The sequence below is a fragment of the Eutrigla gurnardus genome (genome assembly GCF_963514095.1).
Source record: "Eutrigla gurnardus genome assembly, chromosome: 11".
Classification (NCBI taxonomy): domain Eukaryota; kingdom Metazoa; phylum Chordata; class Actinopteri; order Perciformes; family Triglidae; genus Eutrigla; species Eutrigla gurnardus.
This window is the reverse complement of record NC_139925.1, coordinates 17,919,016-17,939,894: the sequence shown is the minus strand read 5'-3', so window position 1 is coordinate 17,939,894 and position 20,879 is coordinate 17,919,016. Positions and strand designations below refer to the sequence as shown.

The 20,879-nt window shown below is 40.2% G+C and overlaps 1 protein-coding gene across 2 annotated transcripts in view; it reads left to right on the top strand.

Moving 5' to 3' along the window:
- atrnl1a (attractin-like 1a) overlaps positions 1 to 20,879 on the top strand; it is a 248,380-nt gene that overhangs the window by 127,915 nt on the left and 99,586 nt on the right. For both annotated transcript variants that reach the window (XM_084020523.1, XM_084020524.1), the window contains 2 exons: positions 1,530 to 1,687; positions 15,209 to 15,270. In XM_084020523.1, coding sequence (XP_083876649.1) covers positions 1,530 to 1,687; positions 15,209 to 15,270 — 220 coding nt within the window. The remainder of the gene's footprint in view (positions 1 to 1,529; positions 1,688 to 15,208; positions 15,271 to 20,879) is intronic.

Sequence of the window (20,879 nt, the reverse complement as noted above, 5' to 3'; positions counted from 1 at the left end):
CTCAAGCTATTTTAGAATTTTGGCATTAGGGTATTTTATACATTTCCCCCTGCTATGATTTCAATTAAGATAAAAGCAATCTGCTTCGACCACTCGGAGTCTGGGGGCCCAGAGCCTCTTCAGTTTTGGGACTTTTGGGCTATGTGAGTGTGTGATTGTGTGCAGACTATTACAGAGTATTTAATAGCCCTGATAAAGCTGGAGGTAGAAATATGTTATTCACAATGTCTGAAAAAGTCGGCCATTAACACAGAGCTGCTGATAGTGCTCTGAGGGAAACTGAAATCAGACCACTTCAGTGCTAAGAGAAATTGTTGAGCTCACTCGTGACGTGAAAGGCTTCTAACTGATTTCTGCATGAAACTCTAGTGTGGAAGCAGCTCGGTTGATGAGTCACTCTGTTTGACTGGTCTCATGTGGCTGCAGAGTTTTCAACAGCAATGTTTTTTTAAGGCTCTTGTCCACAAACTGTGATGCCTTTTGTTATGGGTCTCATTAATTACGCCATATGTTAAGTTTTTCTGTCTCAAGATATGTGTTGTTTTTTATAATGCAGTAAAGTAAAAGGAAGACCGTTCTGTGCCTGTGTGACTCCTCACAAAATCCCAAAAAGATCCTGATGCTTGAAAGACTGACAAGTCTTTTTCTTTCTCACCTATATTGATATGTACGTGTTTTACACAGTAGCTGCTGACATTCCTGTTCCCAGAAGTCTGTCTCTGATCCAGATCATAAAAGACAAGCAAGCGATGATTGATCAGACTTCACCATTCACTTTGACATGTCTCATGGGACAATGTATCCTCATACAACAGTTCTTATAATATCTTCAAAAAAATATTACTAGTTTTTGCTGTGTTCTTCAACGAATGTCCAGCCGCACGTGTCCATTTCTGCTTGATAAATGCATAATCTTTTAACAATAAACTTCTTCTGTGAAACCAATTATGTTTAGGCAACAAAACAACTTAGTTAGATCCAGCTTAAAAGTAATCAATGACATTAAGTCAGGTCAGCCGTGAGTAATTAAGTCAATCAATCAATCAGTCAATCATGTTGGTTGTCACTTCCAAAATGTACAACTTTATACATGGGAGTAAAATACCGTTCTCCATTGATCAGGACACATACATTCATAAATAAAATATTGAAACTTGAAGCGTTAACAGTCACATGACTCGTAGTAATTTTGTTGTCTAAACCTATGTGAAGCTGGGAGTTTATTTTGAAAAGACACTATGAGCATATTGATACGGTGTAAATTACACTGTAGCTGTAAGCTTTTTGTGACTTTATGCTCGTAATTTGTCTTTGGTGGTATCAGGCTAGGCTTCTCCACAAACCACTGTACACAGCTGGCTACTCAGTATTGGGTCACTTGCTTGTTTTCTACATCGATTTGTTTCAGATCGATCTTTGGTGGTTAATGCTCATCATTGTTAACAAACTGTAAAAGGGTCTATAGAGTATCCTTGTTTTTTTACTTTGTTCACCTGTATACTGCTTAAACTGCTCTCGGTCTCTCACAGCTGGCACCATCTCAGGGGAAGAGATGCCCATCATAGCGAAGACCAACATCAAGGAGCACCGCGACAGTTTCTCGTGTGAAAAGTTCAACTTCAGACTTCACCACAACATCACCTTCTATGTCTACGTGTCCAACTTCAGCTGGCCAATCAAGATCCAGGTGAGAGGCTCGGGTGGCGGGAAGGATACGTGGGAAGCTGAGTTAATGTTTGCAATTATTTTACTGTATTTCATGTGAATCCAAGCTGAGGCCAATAGGTCTGGCTTTAAGGGCTGCAAATTATGCTTAGTTATTGGTTATTGACTGTTCTATCTGGAGTTATAGAGTTATAGAACAAATTGATTGTGCAAATGAATCAACTAATTGTTCCAGTGTTACACATTATCAAAGTTTGCAGAAGATGAAAAGAAAAACCCTACTTGATATGTACATCTTTTATATTGAATCCCCTGGCTAAGGAAGTCAGTTTAGGTGTTTGGATTAAAAAGATAGTGAATCGCCATCAGCATCATCATCATCTCCAGTTTTCAGGAGCTGTCGCTCTGCAAAACATATAGCCCTGACAGGACATGGAGCATAAACTACTCTGAAAAGTGTTTGGCAAATCTGCTATCACATTTAATGATCTGTGAGCTTTCCAATGTCTCTCCATCAATTATGCAGCACCGGATTAAATCTCCAGGCGGCAGCCACACACACTAAATATTCACGCACCAGCCTTATGATCCATTAAATTGAAGTAGACTTTAGCGGTGATATTTTAAGATGTCTGTCATGCAGGGTGCCGGGTGTATGCTGATGAATGGAGTCGGGAAGTGACAGAATGGAGGAATTAGAAGAGTTAGGACGGAGCGGCTGGTTAGCTGATGTTGAGACTATTCAACATTCAAAATGTCCAGTGTTGAGGAAATGGAGACCGCCTAATTGACAGATTGAGGGAGGAGGACAGTAAGTCTGGAGACGGATAAAGACATGAAGCAGAGGTTGGATGCGTGGATGGACTGATGAATGGAGAGATGATGGGGGAATGATATATGGGAAGGACTATAGCAGCTGCTCTGTTACATTAGTATTTAGGTAAAGGGAAGATTGGAATTAATCTCTGGGACATGAAATTATTCCTCACCGTGAAGCTTAATTTCAACAATTTGATTCATGAATGAAATACTCATATCATTTATATTTGTATTTTTTTATCAACAAATCCCATGAAAAGACTTGAGGGCAAAACTCATTGCGTAAAAAATGAACCGCCTAAAAAGGGAGAATTATTCAAAACCCCACAAAAATGTTTACCAGGTACCAGGAAAGTGCCAGAAACAAAAAACAGTTGTTTTGTGCATTATTTATTACAATTTAAAAACAAAAACCAACACTGGGAGTGATCCTATATGAGGAAGAAATAGGTAATCAAAAAAGGTTTGGGTCCATTAAAACCTTGTTTTAATTAGGTTTTTTTTTTTTTCTATCATGGGGCATTACATCACAGACATCATTAAACGAGCACTGACAAACAAGGTCACAGTTGAAACTGATTGAACACAGCGGAGAGGAATACAAATCTAAGTCTACCTTACAGGGTACTACTGCCATAAAGTTTGACTTTCTTCTATGGAAAAAAACCTCCCACTGACTTACAGGGATTCTGCTACTGATCATGTGTTGACCCATCATTCTTTCTAAATTATATGGTTTTTTTAGACATAATGTATTCAAGCTAAGCAGATGATTTTTAAGTGGAAACATAATTTGGAAACTCAATCCCAATCAGCTGGTATTATCTTAGTCATTTGCTGTATAAATGACCGATATATTACCGAGTGTCCTGTACCTCGTTATGGGCCATTCGTCCATCGACCGCTTCCCTCATATGCATTTCCCATTAATGCTGCATTATCAGAGCTCCATATATCTGCTGGTTGAAAGGTGATATGATAATTACCACGACAAGACCTATCTCGCCACCATGTCAGACGTGCTCGCGTGTAACATGAGAAGCACTCGCCGTCCAGTCCGGTGACCTTGGTGGCTTCCGACGCCAGAACAGGGCAGGATGAGAAATTGTCCTGAGGATTGGTAATGACCCCGCGCTGATATATTTGAGCTAATAGACCTGCACACACACACACACACACACATACAGGTGCACACACATGAACACTTTCGTACAAACATGAAGGATATAGAGAGAGGAAGAGACAGACCACAAGCACCTCACGGCAACACATCTCCACAGCTCCTGGCCAGATGTCAGGAAATGTGGAATAGTTATTCATTACCCCCTTGGGGGGTGGTCTCCAATGATTTTAAAGCCCCTCTGACCTTTCACCGCAGTCAGGTCAAACTTTTTCCTTGGCCAATACACAAAGAATGGCTGGACGTCTGTAAAATTTGCGTTGAATATTAATTGTCCACAGCGGAGGAATCCTCATAGTTTGCCCATGTTTTTTTTTTCTAAGTCTAGTTTAATTTTCCCTTTTCATTTTCCACTAAAACTATTTTGCCTTTTATCAGCAACTGCTTTGATGCTCATGGCACTCGAGTTTGGAGGCAACAGGGGATTGACTCATTCAAGGATGGCTGTTATTCATGAGCCAAACAAGGTGTAATGAAAACTAAAGGTTAGCTTACGTTACTGAGGCTAGTAGGACCAGATATCGAACCCTAGCTATTACTTTTAAGTCAAAATTAATAAATCTGGCAGTGTATATTCTACTGTTCGTGGTCATGGCATGTTTCTCCCAAATATGTTGCACATACAGCAGCATTGTTTACTTCAGTTACTATGGTTACTGCAGAAGTGATAGGCCTCTGCTAGTAGTATTGGAAATGTTCAAAGGGTAACCAGTTCTAGAAATAAACGCTTTGTCACTGTCTAAATGAATGCAATGACTTGACATTTAATTTCCAGAAATACAATGAAGAAGATAACGACATTCTTTAATAAAAGGTCTAGGACAGAGGAGAGAGAGAGGTGGCAGACTGGGACAGTAACTAAATGTTGTTCAGGAAGAAAGTGAGAGAGGAAAAAGGAATAGTAATTAATTCCGTTTTTGTCCATTTTCATTGAGCAGTCATTACGGGAAACACTTCCCGTACGACAATCCCTCTCATGTTGATTTTGTAAATGTCACACAAACTGCACACATGGCGCATGTTTTGCCAGCCTTTGCCTTTTGGCCTCAAAAAAATCCAGAGCAATTTAATCTTGTAGTGTTTTGAATATCAGAGACTACAGTGAAATTACTTATTCGTGAGGACCTCTGGGCTGCTACTACCACCACACTGCTGGACTCAAGTCTGTCATTGACTCTCTGACAAACTCGATCCGAGCACATGTATCTCTTTCTTTCTTTCTTTCTTTCTTTCTTTCTTTCTTTCTTATTCTCTTCCTGCTATTCAAGACAAGTTAAAATGTCCCGACTTCACACCTGAATCATAAAATTCTACGTAAAAAAAAAGAAGGTATAAACAGTCAGATGGCAAACATCCTCCCCAACAAGTCGAACATTGAAATGTGTCCTTAAAAGTATAGAGAATCTGTGAAAAGACACACACACACACTCACACACGAGTGTTTCCCTGGCGGCGTCCTGACGTCAGATGGGAGTCGAGGGCTGGTTGTAAGGCAGGGGGAGGTGTTGGAATGGGTCGTTCTGCCGGAACAGATTTTGATTGGTTCTGTCACGTTGACCTTGCACCTTCGTCCTCGCTTTCCTGCGCTCACCATCATGACACAACATTAACCAGGATGTTCCTGGTTTCAATGTATGCAGGGGCATCAGTCCAGATTCAGGATCCCTTCAGCTGTTTACTTCCAACACAGGGAAATATGGACTCTTACGAGAAGTATATCCCTTTTTTTTTGTTTCAAAATAATTGGATGATGGGTGTTTCCAAAGTCAGGGAAGGATCCTTCAGAGGGTGTATTTCAAGGATGTCATCAAATCCTGCCGAAGGACTCGACCAATGTCAAGGATCCTTTGAATTCTAGTATTTCATAGAGGTTTTTCAAGAATGTATTTGAAACAAGCAGGTGTATCTTTCGTGTTCCTAAAAGCCAACGGTTCATGATGCACTTTTCCTGTCTCCCAACAAAACAGGGGAAATATGATTGTACACTTTCAGTTATTTCTTAAAATCTGTTTCTGAACCAAAACGTTTTTTTTTTTTTGTGTGTTTGTTTCTGTTAAGCAGTCTTTAGTGAGGTGAGGTGAGATCGCTGTTTTTTTCAATGGAGTCTGGTCACTTTGAGGAAAGCCATTGTATGTCTGCAAATACTTCTTGCTTAGCCTATAGGACCTGACATGGAAGCATCCATTAAAGAAGTGCCCACTCACGTTTTTTTGATTTTTTATTATGTTTTAACTTCAATTATAAGCTTTGGAATATAGTCTTTTTGAGCTTTACTGTTATTTTATAATAACGTTGAGCAAATGACGTCTACGTAATCAAGTCTTATTTGAGAGCTGCCCTGGATGATTTTCTAATCCAAAAATCATGTTTTATTGATTGAGCCCACAAACATTATGGGAACATGACCCAGTTCCTCTCTTCATCTTTCCGTTTTGAATTGAACTAACTGTTAATTTTGCCAGCAATTGTAGAACTTGCGACCGTAACTTTTTTAAATTTGAACATCTCTGTTTGTAATTTGGCGGAAAATATAATCTGAAAAAAGAAAGGACTGCAACAACAGCGATGAACACCACTTTGTTTCCATCTTTGTGTTTCCGAGATACTAAATTCAAATCGACAGCAGGTAACAAAACAACTCGGCTGGGGGAAACAAAATTGACTTGTTTCTGCTCTTTAAATGCCTCTTTGCTGAACAACACGGTTCTTCCTATGTTTGCTTCCATCTGTCTGCCTCGCTTGCTCTTTACGTCCCCGCATGCATCACAGCCGAGCTGATTAAATGCCTTCTGTCGGAGGTGAGCGGCCATTTTGTTGCAGGCTAACGGGGCCGCCGTGATTGGTCGGTTGATTCGATTTGCCGCTCGGTCACTTATTATCGTCTGCGCCTGCCATCATTAAATAGGATGCCTCCCCTAATCGGATATCAGACCAACACGCGTACACACAGACACATACAGTAAACACCCTATTTGATCATGTCAGAGACTAAGTGTCCTTTATTGGATTTAAACAGAAGTTGAAACGGTTAACTGTATGACCAACACACACATACACACACATGAGGAGGAGCAGAGGTCTCATTGAGGCAGTATTATGTTCCGTAGGAAGAGAAGAGTGGAGGCTGAGTGCTGCTGATTTAACCAGACAGGACGTCAGCAGCAGTCATCAGCAACATCAGTACACATCAGGCTGGTGGTGTGGGAATGCATGCAGGGTTTGTTTTCAGGCCAAATCACACTGGCTTTTATTAACCTACAAAACCTGGAACTAAAATTCAAATTTGAATAATCCGTGATTAGTGGCTTCAGGCAAAGTAAATCTCTGTGGAGCTTTTGGTTTGTGCTCAACCGGGTTGAACTTTGCCGCGTGAATCTGACCAATAACGTGTTGTTGGTGCTAGCCTTCAAGGAAATGGAGAGCGTTGTGTTAACTCTTCTGTGCTCCACAAAAGGGATGTGGCATAATCTGTTGTCAGTCTTAAATGGGAGTCGTCGAGGGGGGGACTTGAGTGGACATTTGTCACTGGCTAGCACCAGCATGGTAGAAGTCATTACATTAGGAAGCTTTGAGCATCACATCTTTCTAGGCTGACCAGGCACTTATAGGTGTCCAAATCTGGTACAGATTATGGAAATAAGATTATTTTAAAACTCAATGAAATATTTATTGTAACCATATAGTAAAATTCCTTCGGAGCAAAAAATAAAATAAAATCTTATAGAGGTTTTTAAAACATAATTGAAAACGTTTCAACATGGTGAATATGCTTAATGTATTAACCTCACATTTATTAGGGGCTGCTGTGGCTCAGAGGTAGAGCGAGTCGTGGCGTTTCGAATCCTGGCTCCTCCAGTCTGCATGCCGAAGTGTCCTTGGGCAAGATACTGAACCCCCAATTGCCCCTGATGCTGCGTCACCGGAGTGTGAATGTGTTTGAATGAGTTAGATCCTGATGTGCAGGCGGCTCCTCTGGCATCAGTGTATGAATGTGTGTGTGAACGGTGAAAAGTGAATGTGAAGCACCTTGGGTAGCTAGTTAGCTAGAAAAGCGCGATATAAATGCAATCCATTAACCATTCTATTTATTCCATGCTGGGGTCGAAGTGCTGAAGTAATGATTGTTTGACCAATAATGTAAAGCAATTGAGTTTAATTATTTTACATTGTCATCTAAATTGCCAATGGATTGATTACATAGTTTGTATAAAATCTTAATGTGATGTTGTGGTTTAAACTGTCAACATAAAGACATTATTCACACTTTGAGCTCATTCATAGAGACAGTTACAATATTTTTCAGAATACTTTTTTTAAAATCAGCAGTTACTGTCCTATCACTGTTACTTGACTTTCAGAATCAGAAATCAGAAACATATTTATTGCCAAAAAGGATTTTACACCAACAAGGAATTTGTCTTGGGAACAGAAATATAATGAAACGAAAACCCACCTAATAAGTGACAAGTGGGAAGGCTTTGTGGCTGTTTTGGATTATACCATGTTGTGTCATACAATCATGCGGTCTGTTACGGCCATTTGAGCTGCAGATTGATGCAGAAGTGCATCTTAAGCACCTGTTGGAAGGAGCTGCGTCTGTGAGCTCGACTAACAAGTGCACACATATGGCAGAGCTGGGCTCATCTGCATAACGTGTAGGTGGACACAGCACTTGACAACTGCCTTGCTTTAGTCATTAGGGACCTTATGAATATGCATATACATAAGAAGAGCATGTGGTAGATGCAATTCAAACCCCGAAACATTCACATATACATTTGTTAACATACTGATGTGTTCTAAATGTTATTACATATTGTGGGAATAAAAACCAATAGAATGCATAATGATATTCACAGTATCGCAGAGCCTGTACAGATGACAGGAAATATAACCCTCCAGTGTCACAATAAGAATGGGATGGGATGGTCTGGTCATCACATACATTCCCTTCTTTTTCTTTGATTACAGTGAAGTGAGGAGTACAATTAAATTGTGATATATCTTTAAAACTTTACAGTTTGGGAGTTTTTTGAGAGAAATAATGAGGAAATTGAGGAAATTACATATATTGAGCATTGAATGTATACTTAAAGAGTTAATTAGTGATTGAAAAACTATCACACATAGGATCTGTTCAATTAGAAAAATAAGTACATACAAGTAGGCCAATAGACTAAGGGAAATAATTGATATATTAAATTTTGAAAGATAAAATGCACACTGGACTCTGACCTGACATAGACGTTGATTGTTTTCTTTTTCATTTTCTTATTATATTTCATGTTATTAACTGTAATCATATTTTGAAGAATAGCTAAATAGTCCAGCTTGTCCTGCCTCGCTAGAATATCGGTGTCCTCTCCGGAGAGAAAGTGGTGGTAATAGTTTAGCTTAGCATTCTGCGAACCATAGCTGTCATGGCTTCTGCCCAAATCTATTTCCCTTCGTGTGGAGAGGAAACAACTTTAAGTGAGGGTCTATCATTGCTGTCCCAGTCATGCACAGGTCTTGTGTATCTGAACCGCCTGCTGCCCCGATGAGGATTGAGCAAGAAGTGTGAATTAACTGATTATCTTCAGCCACCATCATCCTCTCTCCTGCTCCCCTCTCACCATCCACCGGTTCTCCATTGATCTTGTGCCTCAGCTTCTCTTTTCATCTCTTTTTCACCTCGGTCTTGTACTTCTACTCTTTTCTCCTCTCTTTTTCTTGCCCTCCTTTTTCCCTTCCTTTCCCTTATTGATTATCCAAACACTTTCTTCCATTCCAGGTTTTAACAAGCAGCCTTTAGCTCACGGTTAGGGAAATGAAAGGCAGCCCACTGCTGTCACAGCTCCTGGGCTTGTACCCAGAGGGCCACAGTAGGCCCTCAGTAATGACTAGACCGTAGAACCGGGGTCCTTGGAGTCCTCTTTACGTCATTGTTCCTCTCATCTTGCGTCTCTGCCTCCCCCTTCGTCCCTTCCTGTTATTCTCACACTCTCTCCTGCGGTAATTGCAGTTTTTGCCTCAAGATTACAGAAAATATTGCCCCTGAACAGTCAGCTGACTCCCGATCTCCAAACAATTATATTCTATAGAAGAGAGATATATCTGCTGTTTGAGGTTTCCACCTTAATGTGCACATTATAGTTTATTAGTCTACGAGTCAGAGAATTCCCATCTGTAGTGATTTTTCTGACCCCGTCTTTCGTGCAGTATTTCTCCAAGTTGCCTTTTGTATCAGAACCAACTCTGTGTCAGCAGTTAAAGCCGCCCCACTGTGCTGCAGAAGCTCCAATCTCCACATTAAACACTTGGTTCATCACATTAGTAACAGTCATCTCACTTAACTTTGCAACACAGTCTCGGTGAAATAGTCACCAAATTTAATTGTAATGATTCAAAGTTTTCCATTTTATTAGAGACACTCTGCACAACTTTCAAACTGATGTATTTATTTATTTTATTATTATTTTATTCTGTCAGTGGAGGTGACATTACGAGGGTTGGGTCGTTGAAAGTCGTTGAAAGTCCTGTCTTGTTGGATCTTCCACCTGCTCACCATTAATAGTCTTTCTCAATATTTAATACTTCGTCACCAGCGCTGGCCACTGCAATCACGTGGATGTGTTTCATTTGTGTATTCACCATGAAAAGGATCCTAATTGCAGTTCCATTGGAATTGTTTTCATGCTGAGCGACACAAAGAAGGGGACAATTCTTGTCTTTGCACACAAAACCAATAGATGACATTTCGTGACTATTTCACAAACTGCTTTGAGACTGCGTTGAACATTGCAGTCATTTAAATCCAAAATACATTTAATTCCTCAGTGTATTGATCTTGGCTAGGATAATCGTAAAATCTCTCGAACCTCCTTAAACTTAAGACTCAATCCTAAAAATCTTTGAACCCATTCTCACTGTCAAATACCAAGGGGTTGGTCACCTTGACATTGTAAATTAATAAATGGCGTCCTCCTTTAGTTTACATCCTCCCTCATTAGTGGAAGGTAAGAGCATGTGACAAATATATAATCTAAAGTGTGTCTGCTTCTGGTGGGATCGGTGGTGGATTGTTCAAACAGTGACAGGACTTTGTTCCAGGAGAAGGTGCAAATCTAAAAGTAAACATTGCCATTTCACCCAAGTCGCTATAGTCACGTGAATTGTTCGTAGTGACGAACTTTTGTTGCATGAACTTAACTTCCTGTGAAGACGGTTTGTTGTTAAAGTTTATTTTGACGGGTAGACATCATTTAGTTTCTTTTGATGAAAAATGGTAGCTTCTGAAATGTCCATGAAATAGATTTACCTTTTCACATTATAGACAACACGTGTGTGTGTGTGTGTGTGTGTGTGTGTGTGTGTGTGTGTGTGTGTGTGTGTGTGTGTGTGTGTGTGTGTGTGTGTGTGTGTGCGCGTGTGTGCGCGTGTGTGGGGTCGTGTGTGTTTATGGCTCTGCAGCAGTGTGGATCAGGAGGAAAAGGGTGTGGTCTGAACAGCGTATTGATCATAGTTGTGTTTAACGACTGCAGTTGTTGTAAATTTAAATGGCGGCTGCTGGCTGGCGTGGGTGTGGGACTGGAAAGTGTGTGTGTGTTCACATGTTTCTGTGTGGGAGAGATAAATTAGGAGGAATGTTAGAGAACTGTATTTATTGATTATGTTAATTATAATGTTCACAACCTGTCGTCTGTGGAAGCTTGTGAGTTTGTGTCTTGCCTGTTGTGTGAGTTATTATTGCATTCATTTTTGAATGCATGCTTATGCATATTCTTCTAATGTTCTTTGATATGTTTCTTTTTCTGTGTTCCTGTGTGTATATTCATGAAACCTCCTTATTTTGTCAGTGTGAATTGCTGTATTGGAAGCTCGAATGCAAAGCCAGCCTCTTTTCTCCCTGATGCCTGTATTAATGCTGCGTCCCTCTGGACCCAAATCAGCTTTGCTGCAGGTTTTTCACTGTCAGGCCATTTTACCTGCAGCATAAATGCCAGTAAACCTCTTAAGCCCATTCTGCCCCATTTCTCCCTTCCCCTCCCAGCTAGTCTCAGAGGATTCACCAAAGACAAAGACACAGCCTTTCCGGCTATTAGGTCCATTTAAAGCAATCCCAATGTCAAAAATGCTTAAACTATACTGCTGTCTTGGGCTGGCTGTGATCAGTGTTTTTATACTTTATAAAGTGTGAAGGCAGCAGTGGTGCTGAGGGTGTTTTACTGATTTTTAAACAGATCTTTGGCAGTCCACCTGTCATGAGGGTCAGGTGATGTCACCAGCTAATTAGCACGTCTGCGTCCTCAGCTGTGCCGCTTTTCACGTTGTCTTAAAGTTTTGTACAGGAAAATGCAAGACTTTAAGTCTTTTTAAAGCCAATTAAAGTGAAATATTTGAGAGGTAAAGATTTCACCTTCACGTAAAAGTGACTAAAAGAGTGCAGGGCTGCCTGACAGGCCTAATTTCCTATGAAACAGCTCACTGAGATGGATGTCTAAAGTTAAATTACAGCCTTATTCATAGACATATATTAGCTCCTGAACTTAGTTTTACACTTAAGACAAAGTGATGTTGACAGCTGGGTAAACAACAAAATGTTACAACTGATGTTCTCATCCACAGAAATCTGGAAGGCAATGTCATCCAATGTGTTCAATGCAGATTATATTCATTATGAAAATAATGACTGTAGTTTTATTTTTTAAATTTAATGTAGCTTTTTATTCAGTCTCTAAAGCTTTGTTAACTCATCAAGTCCCTAAGTGACATTTGATACTAACCCATTTAACAATTATCCTGCTTTGATAACACATCATATGTTACCTTTACTTACTGTTCTGACAATGTTTCTTGACCAAAGCAAGTTATGAAAATAAGTCACATCAGCCTTTTAACCGTAAAATCATCATCACAATAAGAAAAATCATATTAAGCTGCACAATTAATTTAGCTGATTACATTTTGATTTAATATAGTTTCTGTTGTTGAATTTAAAGCACATTCAAACAAATGTAAACATCAAAACAATGTCAAATGAATTCATTTATTAGTAGAAATTGTTTGTTTTTTTCACAGAAATATTTGTGAAATAGAAATTAGTATACTTTTGTTGAAAACTACTGGTAAGTCCTGCACTGCAAGTTACTTTGAGGAAATTTTAACCTCAATGTAATACTTGGAGGCTGATAAAGTAAAAGTAAAGTTGAATTTTTTTCAAGTCAGTCTTTTATAGAGCAAGCACTGACCAAGCTGCGTGATTTGATGCATTTGAGTGTGTTGCAGTACTGTAGCTTCTATAACATACACAAGTAAGCACGACCATCTGTGAAATGACTGATGAGGCCACCGTAGACAGACCCAGATCCAGCTTGGATGTAGGTGGAGAGCTCTGTGCCGGGTGGCCCCTCCTGCAGCCAGGAGCAGAGCTTCGCCTCATTGCTCCGCAGGTCCTCGCTGGGAGCCAACACAGACCCCACACTGCTGGAGGAGCAGACTGTGTTACTGCCACCCTGGAGGGAAGGGAGGCACTGGAGAACCACAACCAGGACTGGAGAGGGACGACTGTCAGACCCTCCTGTAGTAAAATAAGAGAGTTTCTAAAGGGATTCTGGTGCTAAGAAACTCTACAGCTTTACTCCACAGGGACTGCCGAAATCAACCCAAAATTGAAATAGTAGTTTCATGCATTGTTGGACACAGAACACAGAGGAAGGTTGGAATAGATGGTCAATCGGAGGTCATTGTCTGTGACATTGACGCACGAGACCGTGGCGTGGTCCGGTCTCTCTTTAACAGTCAACATTGTATTCCATCCAGTATCTCAGAACGCTCTTCTTCCTCTAACCGTCTACAAACAAGGTTTCAGGAGGCTGTGATCTTCCAACACAGATCTTTGCTCTGTTTTCTACCTACAGGGCAGAGAAATGAATGGAAAATCAATTATGTCTGGAATAAGTAATCCTCTTAACGTGAGGGAGTTTAAAAGTGGACAACATTGGCTTTTCAGGAGTTTTCATAGCTGAAGGCCACAAGTTTGAAGCAGCATGGTGCATCTCTACTGCATAGACACACACCACACACACACACACACACACACACACACACACACACACACAGTAAACACGCGGCTGATGATGGAGACAGATTGCAGGGTTATAGATTGAGGAGAGGGATGAGGTAAGAGATGATAGGAATGTGTGGGTGGGTTTGCTGATGAAACAAGTGGAAACTTTTTTCTTTAATTTGAATAATGAAGCATATAGTATAATGCGTGTCATTTTAACACATATTGAAAGAATACATTTAAATTTCAAGGTCCTAATAATAAATAATACATATTTTGATATTTAGCCTTGGTGGTATTTATTCCTGCAGATAGTTTCAATTGTCCAGGTGTTAAAATAACCCGCACCACAATTCAGTTGATGGATAGATGGAATGGCATGGGACCTTCAGTGAGGTTAAAAATTAAAAATTCATAGACAGATTTTTTATTTAAATATCAGCATATATAACCAGAAACTGTGTGACTAAATGTTCTCTAATTCGGGTGAAATGACCCTTTAAAAAACCTGCAGGCTCTTTGAGTCAACATGCATCAGCTTGGTGGCCATCCCAGCACAGAAACATGATGGATTCACTGGATGTAGTCGTGCTGTAGCATCCAGTCGGTTTGTAGGAGTTCAATTGAACAAAGTGCTGCAGAATACTGGAGAGCACAAAAGAACATTTTGCCTTTTCTCAGAGGCTAATCTTATAACATCCGACAAACCATATGGCCCGTGGCTTGCATTGCATTGTGTGTGTGTGTCACGGAGATAGAGAACATGTGAGAATGTATTTGGCAGAAATAAAAATGTTGGCCTTATGTAAGAGGTCTGAACGTCGGCTTTAGGTAAGAAAGATGTTTCTCCACAGTTATTGCATCAGCCTCACACTGAAAAACATGTTTGAGAACGCAACATTACACAAGCGCTTGCTGAATTTTTTGCAATGTAGGGTAGTTTATGAGTTGCTTTGTGCAAAATCACCTATTCCACCGATATAGCAGTCAAGACACATAATCGTTCCTTGTTAAGCATATTCAGCACCTGCCTCTGGCCTCATCTCCTCTATATGCCAGTATAACCTTCTGCTTTTCTGTCTGTGTGGAAATAGATGTCGTTACATAATTGAGCTATAAACTAATTCATTCTATTAGTGAGACCGAAAAATGACCAAACAAAAAATGAATAAAGAAGGTGTAGGTTCCCTGTCTAAAGAAAGAAAAGAGGACAGACAAGTATCAATGCATAGACGCAAAAAAGTTGATTAAAAATGGAAAATATTTTCAATGCGTGGACTGAAAATTAGGCTCTGGGTTTTTGCCATGTTTGATATATATTCATATAAAGAAATTAAACTATAAGTTGCCGTATAAATAGAAAAGCTGCATTAAACTGTTTTTTAATTGATCATAATAAAAATATAGGACCACATTACTGATGCAATTCATGTATTTAGTTTCAACATTTGCAGGATGTATTAACTGTATGTATTTTTTTTCCCCTTTCCCAACAGATCGCATTCTCTCAGCACAACAGCATCATGGACCTGGTGCAGTTCTTTGTCACCTTCTTCAGGTACGTTGTTCCTGACTGTTTGCTAAGCCATGTAGCTGTTCCTCACAGGGCTGCTCAGTGGTTCCAGAGGGTCTTTGCACAAGCGGGCCATAACCTGAACTCACTGAGTTACAGTAGGTGACAGCAGCCTCGGGCAAAGCGCTTGACCCCCAGCTCCCTGACAGTCTTCTCCAGCTGCTCAGTGTGTGGGGAAAGTCCTGGGTATCACTTGGGATGCTGAGAAAGAGCAACAATCCTCAAACGTTACTCTCTAGGAAATGTGCGATGTACTGCTTGCGATAAGGTATGATTCTGTGGTTTGTAGGTCAAAGGATGTGTAGGTTATATTCTGAATAACCTTTATTTCAAGCACACTAACTATATTTCAATGTCTTTATGACCTGCTTAACACTGAAACCAGTGCATGCTGTTAAAATATCAGTTGGATGGAAACTTACTTTATAACCAACTTTTCTCTTGTAGTAACCTCAATGTCTTCTCACCCGTAAAACACCAAATAGTGGGTACTGAACCGTTGATGAACCATTGTATTTTCTGTAAGGTCATGAGAACTTTCGAGGTACTTTTTATACTTTGATATTTTTTCACTGTGAACACCAACCGGAGGATGCCTGGCCTCACACTTTGTACGGATGAGCTGGTCACCCATCAATCTAACAGCCATAGAGCAAGGAGGAGGATGTAGACACGATGGATTTCGCCTTCACTAAGAGTTGGATGGAGTCCGGTTCTAAGCCTTTCATGCAATCACAATGCACTGATTGCCACTTTGTATGAAAATCACTCACTTGTAGTATTTCTTCCTGGTAGCTCACTGGTTTCCCAATTATTCTTGGGGAACACTGAGGTATTCCCAGGCCAGCCCCAAGTGTTCAAACCGCCTCCACGCACGGTTTGTTGATCGGGTCCAGGAGTTCCTTACAGTGCTCTTAAGCTGAACACAGCCTGAGTCCTGCTTTACCTTTCTGAGTCATCAAACTGTCCATTAGTAAAACAATTACTTTTCTTATTTTTGTAATGCAATACCCCTTCATGCAAATGTCACAAGGTAAAAAAAGAGAAAGAGAAAATAATTTTGCCTTAAGACACCTTAAAAGACAAACAGCGATTAAAGAAGCAGTTGTGTGTCTGCTGTTAGTGCAGCGTTTGTCCCTCCGAATAATCACTGTGGGTAAAAGAAACCAAACATTCCGTCATAAAATGGCACTGGATGTGTTTATTTGCTTGTGGTGTGGCAGCCAACATATTAGCAACAGACATGTCATAACTAAATAAATCTGGAACCATCTGCATGACCAGATAGCGCTGGCACTAAGTGAAGATATGTGTGTGTATGTGTGTATGCGTGTGTGTGTGTGTGTGATTTGGAAGACCTGTTGCGTTTGTAGTCAGCTTTTTTCCATTCGTCTTTCTGAAGCAGGATGTTTTTTAATAAGCTAAATTCTAAATAAGCTTCAAGGTAAATGCAACTAGTTTAATTGTTAAAAATGATGCCTATCTCCATGAGTCCATTAAAAACCAAGCAGCCTGACGGAGCAGTCCATTTTTTGGGGACTGTGTGCGAGACATTTGTTTTGCAGCGTTCTGTGCAGACAGGCAGTGGATCTAATGAGAGAGTGTTTTGGGGAAGAACTCTGAAATGAAGTCTGCTATCTTCAGGCAAGATTCTGACACTCAATTACAACACTGGACAAGTGTGTGCTTGTCTCTCTCTGTGCTTGTCTGTGTGTGTGTGTTTCCTGTGTGTGTGTGTGTGTGTGTGTGTGTGTGTGTGTGTGTGTGTGTGTGTTGCCTGTGTGTGTGTGTGTGCCTACGTGTGTGTTTGTCACTGTGCAGTCATGTGTGGAAGTGAGCCATTTTTGTGCCCAGGGCCGGCTTCCGGACATCAGCGACCTTTAGGCCAGCACAGCGAGATGATGTCATCAGTAGGGGACAGTGTCAAGTTTTGCCTGGAGAGTTTGGTGTGTTGTTTCTGCCTGTGTGTATGTGTGTGTGTGTGTGTTAGTCACTGCTATGTTTATGAGTTGCTCTCTAATGCACCGCACCAGACTCTGAGTGAGAAAAGGTTATGTGCTACAACAGGACTTTTTTTTTGTTTGTTTATTTTCTTCCCTCGTTATGTAATATAATGTGCATGTTTATTTATACTGAGCTAGAAAAGCTATTCAGGGGCTTTACTTATATAATAGTAGCATTGTCAAATGTTAAAAGACTCACAGTATTATAAAAACAGAAGAGCAGATTATATTTTGACTAAAACCTGCATTAACAACATACCTGATGTAAGTCATCACATGGCAAAGAAACAAAGCGACTAGCTGATGAAGAAAGTGGAACGTTCAAGATCAAGATATTTTTCTCAGGAGTTGGTGGAGGGTGAAGTTGGACTTCACACCAACGCAACCCTAATAGGATAATGTTGCTCTGTGGATGTATAAATGTAACCGCATACTTTCAACATTAATAATGCAGTCTAAAGTAAATGTTTTTAAACATTGGAAGTATATTGCACTCAATTATCAAAACGAATCATCCAGCAGGTTGGTCCTTTGATAATAACCCAAAAGTGGGTTATTAATTTTTAAGTGCATAAGAACCATTTTTATGTCCAGGTGCATTTAAGATGAATTAGTTTATAATCTGGTAGTATAAACGTGCATCGCATTTACTAAAAATAGTAAAATCCTTGTCATTATAGAACAACAATATGAAGTAATGACAGCTATAAAGTAGTCAAATGTAAAAAACCTCAGCTTTGTATAATAGTAAACCCTTTTCCTTCTTCTGTCTTTCTCAGGATGCGTGCATGTCAGAGATGCAGGCTTATGTGCAGGTGCGGGTCTACATTACATACGTGTGTATTTCTTTTGGCTCCACTCTGCTGATGCAGAACCAGAGTGCCAAAGAGCCTGAGTCATGACTCAGTGTGTGTGTGTGTGTGTGTGTGTGTGTGTGTGTGTGTGTGTGTGTGTGTGTGTGTGTGTGTGTGTGTGTGTGCGTGCGCGTGTGCGTGTGTGTTAGCCATAAGGCAGAAGGCACAGTGATGAGATGCAGTCTGACACTGAGGTTGAATAGAAGCAAAGATATGTAGCAAATGCAGAAAGAAGTGATTGAAAGGAGAGAATGGAGATCTGCCCGTATTGTCTCTCGATTGATGTAACTGTTCTATCTCCCAATTTGTAAAATACTGCAGCTTGGTCAGTGAGTTGCCTGTTGGTGATACGACGCCCTGGGGCACCCTTTGGTGTCTGTATTAGATGCACGAACGAGGCTTTCAACTGACTCCAATGTAAACCCATCAATGCCATTATTAGAAGGTCAGAGAAACTGACGCAGTGTAAGAGTGAGAAAGTCCACAAGACTTTTTCCCAGGAGACTGCTGTTCGTAGTTTTGTTGCATAAGTAAAACTGAAAAATAAGCACACCTACGTTGGAAGTTTATTTTGAAACGAGTCTATGCAAGTAACGATCCGCACACATTTAATGTAACACAAAGAAACTGTCACGCCAACCCTAACATGTTCAAAACTCATACTGAATGGTTGCCCACATCGTTTGTGTTGTGAGGGGATTCACTGTGAAATATAATGCATTCATAACTATGCTCATGTAACCCATGTAGAACCCTCTCTGCCGGTACTCTGCGATGTGTTGTGCGACAAGAAACCAGGGAAACGGGCTGGTGGGCTCTGACACTCGTTTTATTTGGTCTGTCACAAAATAAACAAACAGGAGAGACTTGAGCGGCATACATGAGGAGGTTGTCGACACTTCTGCAGACATGTTCCAGTCAGACTCTCTTTTACTCATCAAATAAGAGTGGTTTTTATCAAAGAAACCAGAAAATAATATGTAAAGAATGTAAAATATCATTCCCAAAACGTGATATTAAATTGACTTAAACAAAAATAAATTAACTGAAATAACTTAAATTATTCTCAGAGGACCCTCATTCATTCATTTCACATGTAAATAGCATCCCCACATATTAACCAGTGGACATATAATAAACGTTATTAACCATCTCCATACCTGTCACAAAATAAACAAACAGGAGAGACTTGAGCGGCATACATGAGGAGGTTGTCGACACTTCTGCCGAGGAGAAAGAAAAAGAGTCACACTCAAAACAAAAACACTGTGAATCGGCTCTCGGCTAATGAAGCGTGTAATGTGAACATTAGCACAAGCTAACGCTAACTAGCGATATTCACAAACTGCTTCGGAGTTACTTTTTACACACACACAATGTGGTTAACGGCTGAAAACACTCCCAACAACATCCCGGCATGAACCGCACTGGTCCCGTTAAACAACGGTCTCATGAAACAACATTTTAGTACTTTTAGTGGGAGAGAAGCTTCCACACATCCTACATGCAGACATGTTCCAGTCAGACTCTGACCAGAACACGCAGGCGCAGCACCTCAAAACTCCCCGTCATAGCCCCTCCCCTACGTACGCACACACAGAGCTCCCCAAAACAGACAGGCAGAGGAGAAAAATCTTAACATTGCGAAAAATAAAACAATAACTGAATATTTTGGTGAAATTATATTAAAGTAAATATCCAACTGTTACACTCATAAACACACAATACTTCATGATGCACAGATGTGGGCTATATATAGGTGTCTTTAGGCTGCTCCTATAACTCCTAAACTGATGGGGCTTATAATACATTATGAGCATACATACCTGTACATACCACAACCATCAAATGATCTCATAGTGCATGCAGTATCACATGTATGAAGTAAAGTGAAGTACATATTGATGCATCTGTAATAATGCTTCATCATAACATTTCATTATTGTTGGTTGGTTAAGTGTAATGTGTTTTCATGCATTTATTATAATCCATGCTGCATTATCAGTGATTGTTATGTAAGACGCCAATAGTAGTACAAGTACATTTTGTCTGCTTTAAGAACTGTAAGGTGTAAAACCTACATGATATATCCCAAAATTTGACATTTTATCAAGGTTTATTTTCACAGTTGTATAAAAATCAGTGATTAGTTATACCCATTCTAATCCCCCTACACACACACACACACACACACATACACACACACACGCACACAGAAGATTGATTGAAAATGTGGGTTTTTTCCTATTTGAGTTGGAATAATGGGGAAAAATGGGAATTATAAAAAAAACAGAAAATTCCCCAAACAGAAAGACAAAGCTCAGTTATTTCATTGCGTTCATTTAGCGTGTTCTTATAACATGACACAGCTTTAAGCATACATGCAAAGCTGTATAAAGGCGAGTCCACACCGGACCGAAAATCGGCGTCTTTGAGAGAGTCGGCATCCGTGTCTACTTGGTGTGGTCGCTCGAATCGGCCCACGTCGGCGTTCATTTCAGCCGATTCAAATGTATAATCCGCCATTCGCGTCGGTCATTCTTTTACCATTCTGATTGGTGGAGGCTAGCAGCTTGACTAGCGAATCAGTGAAGCCCGGAAGTGACGATGGTAAACATACCAGATAAACAGTGGAATCGAAGAAGGTGTCGACACACTCTCTCTGCTACTTCCGGTTTTCGTGTTTTTTGGCCCACAATACAGATTAGCGCCGCCTGTTGTTTTGGAGACATTACAT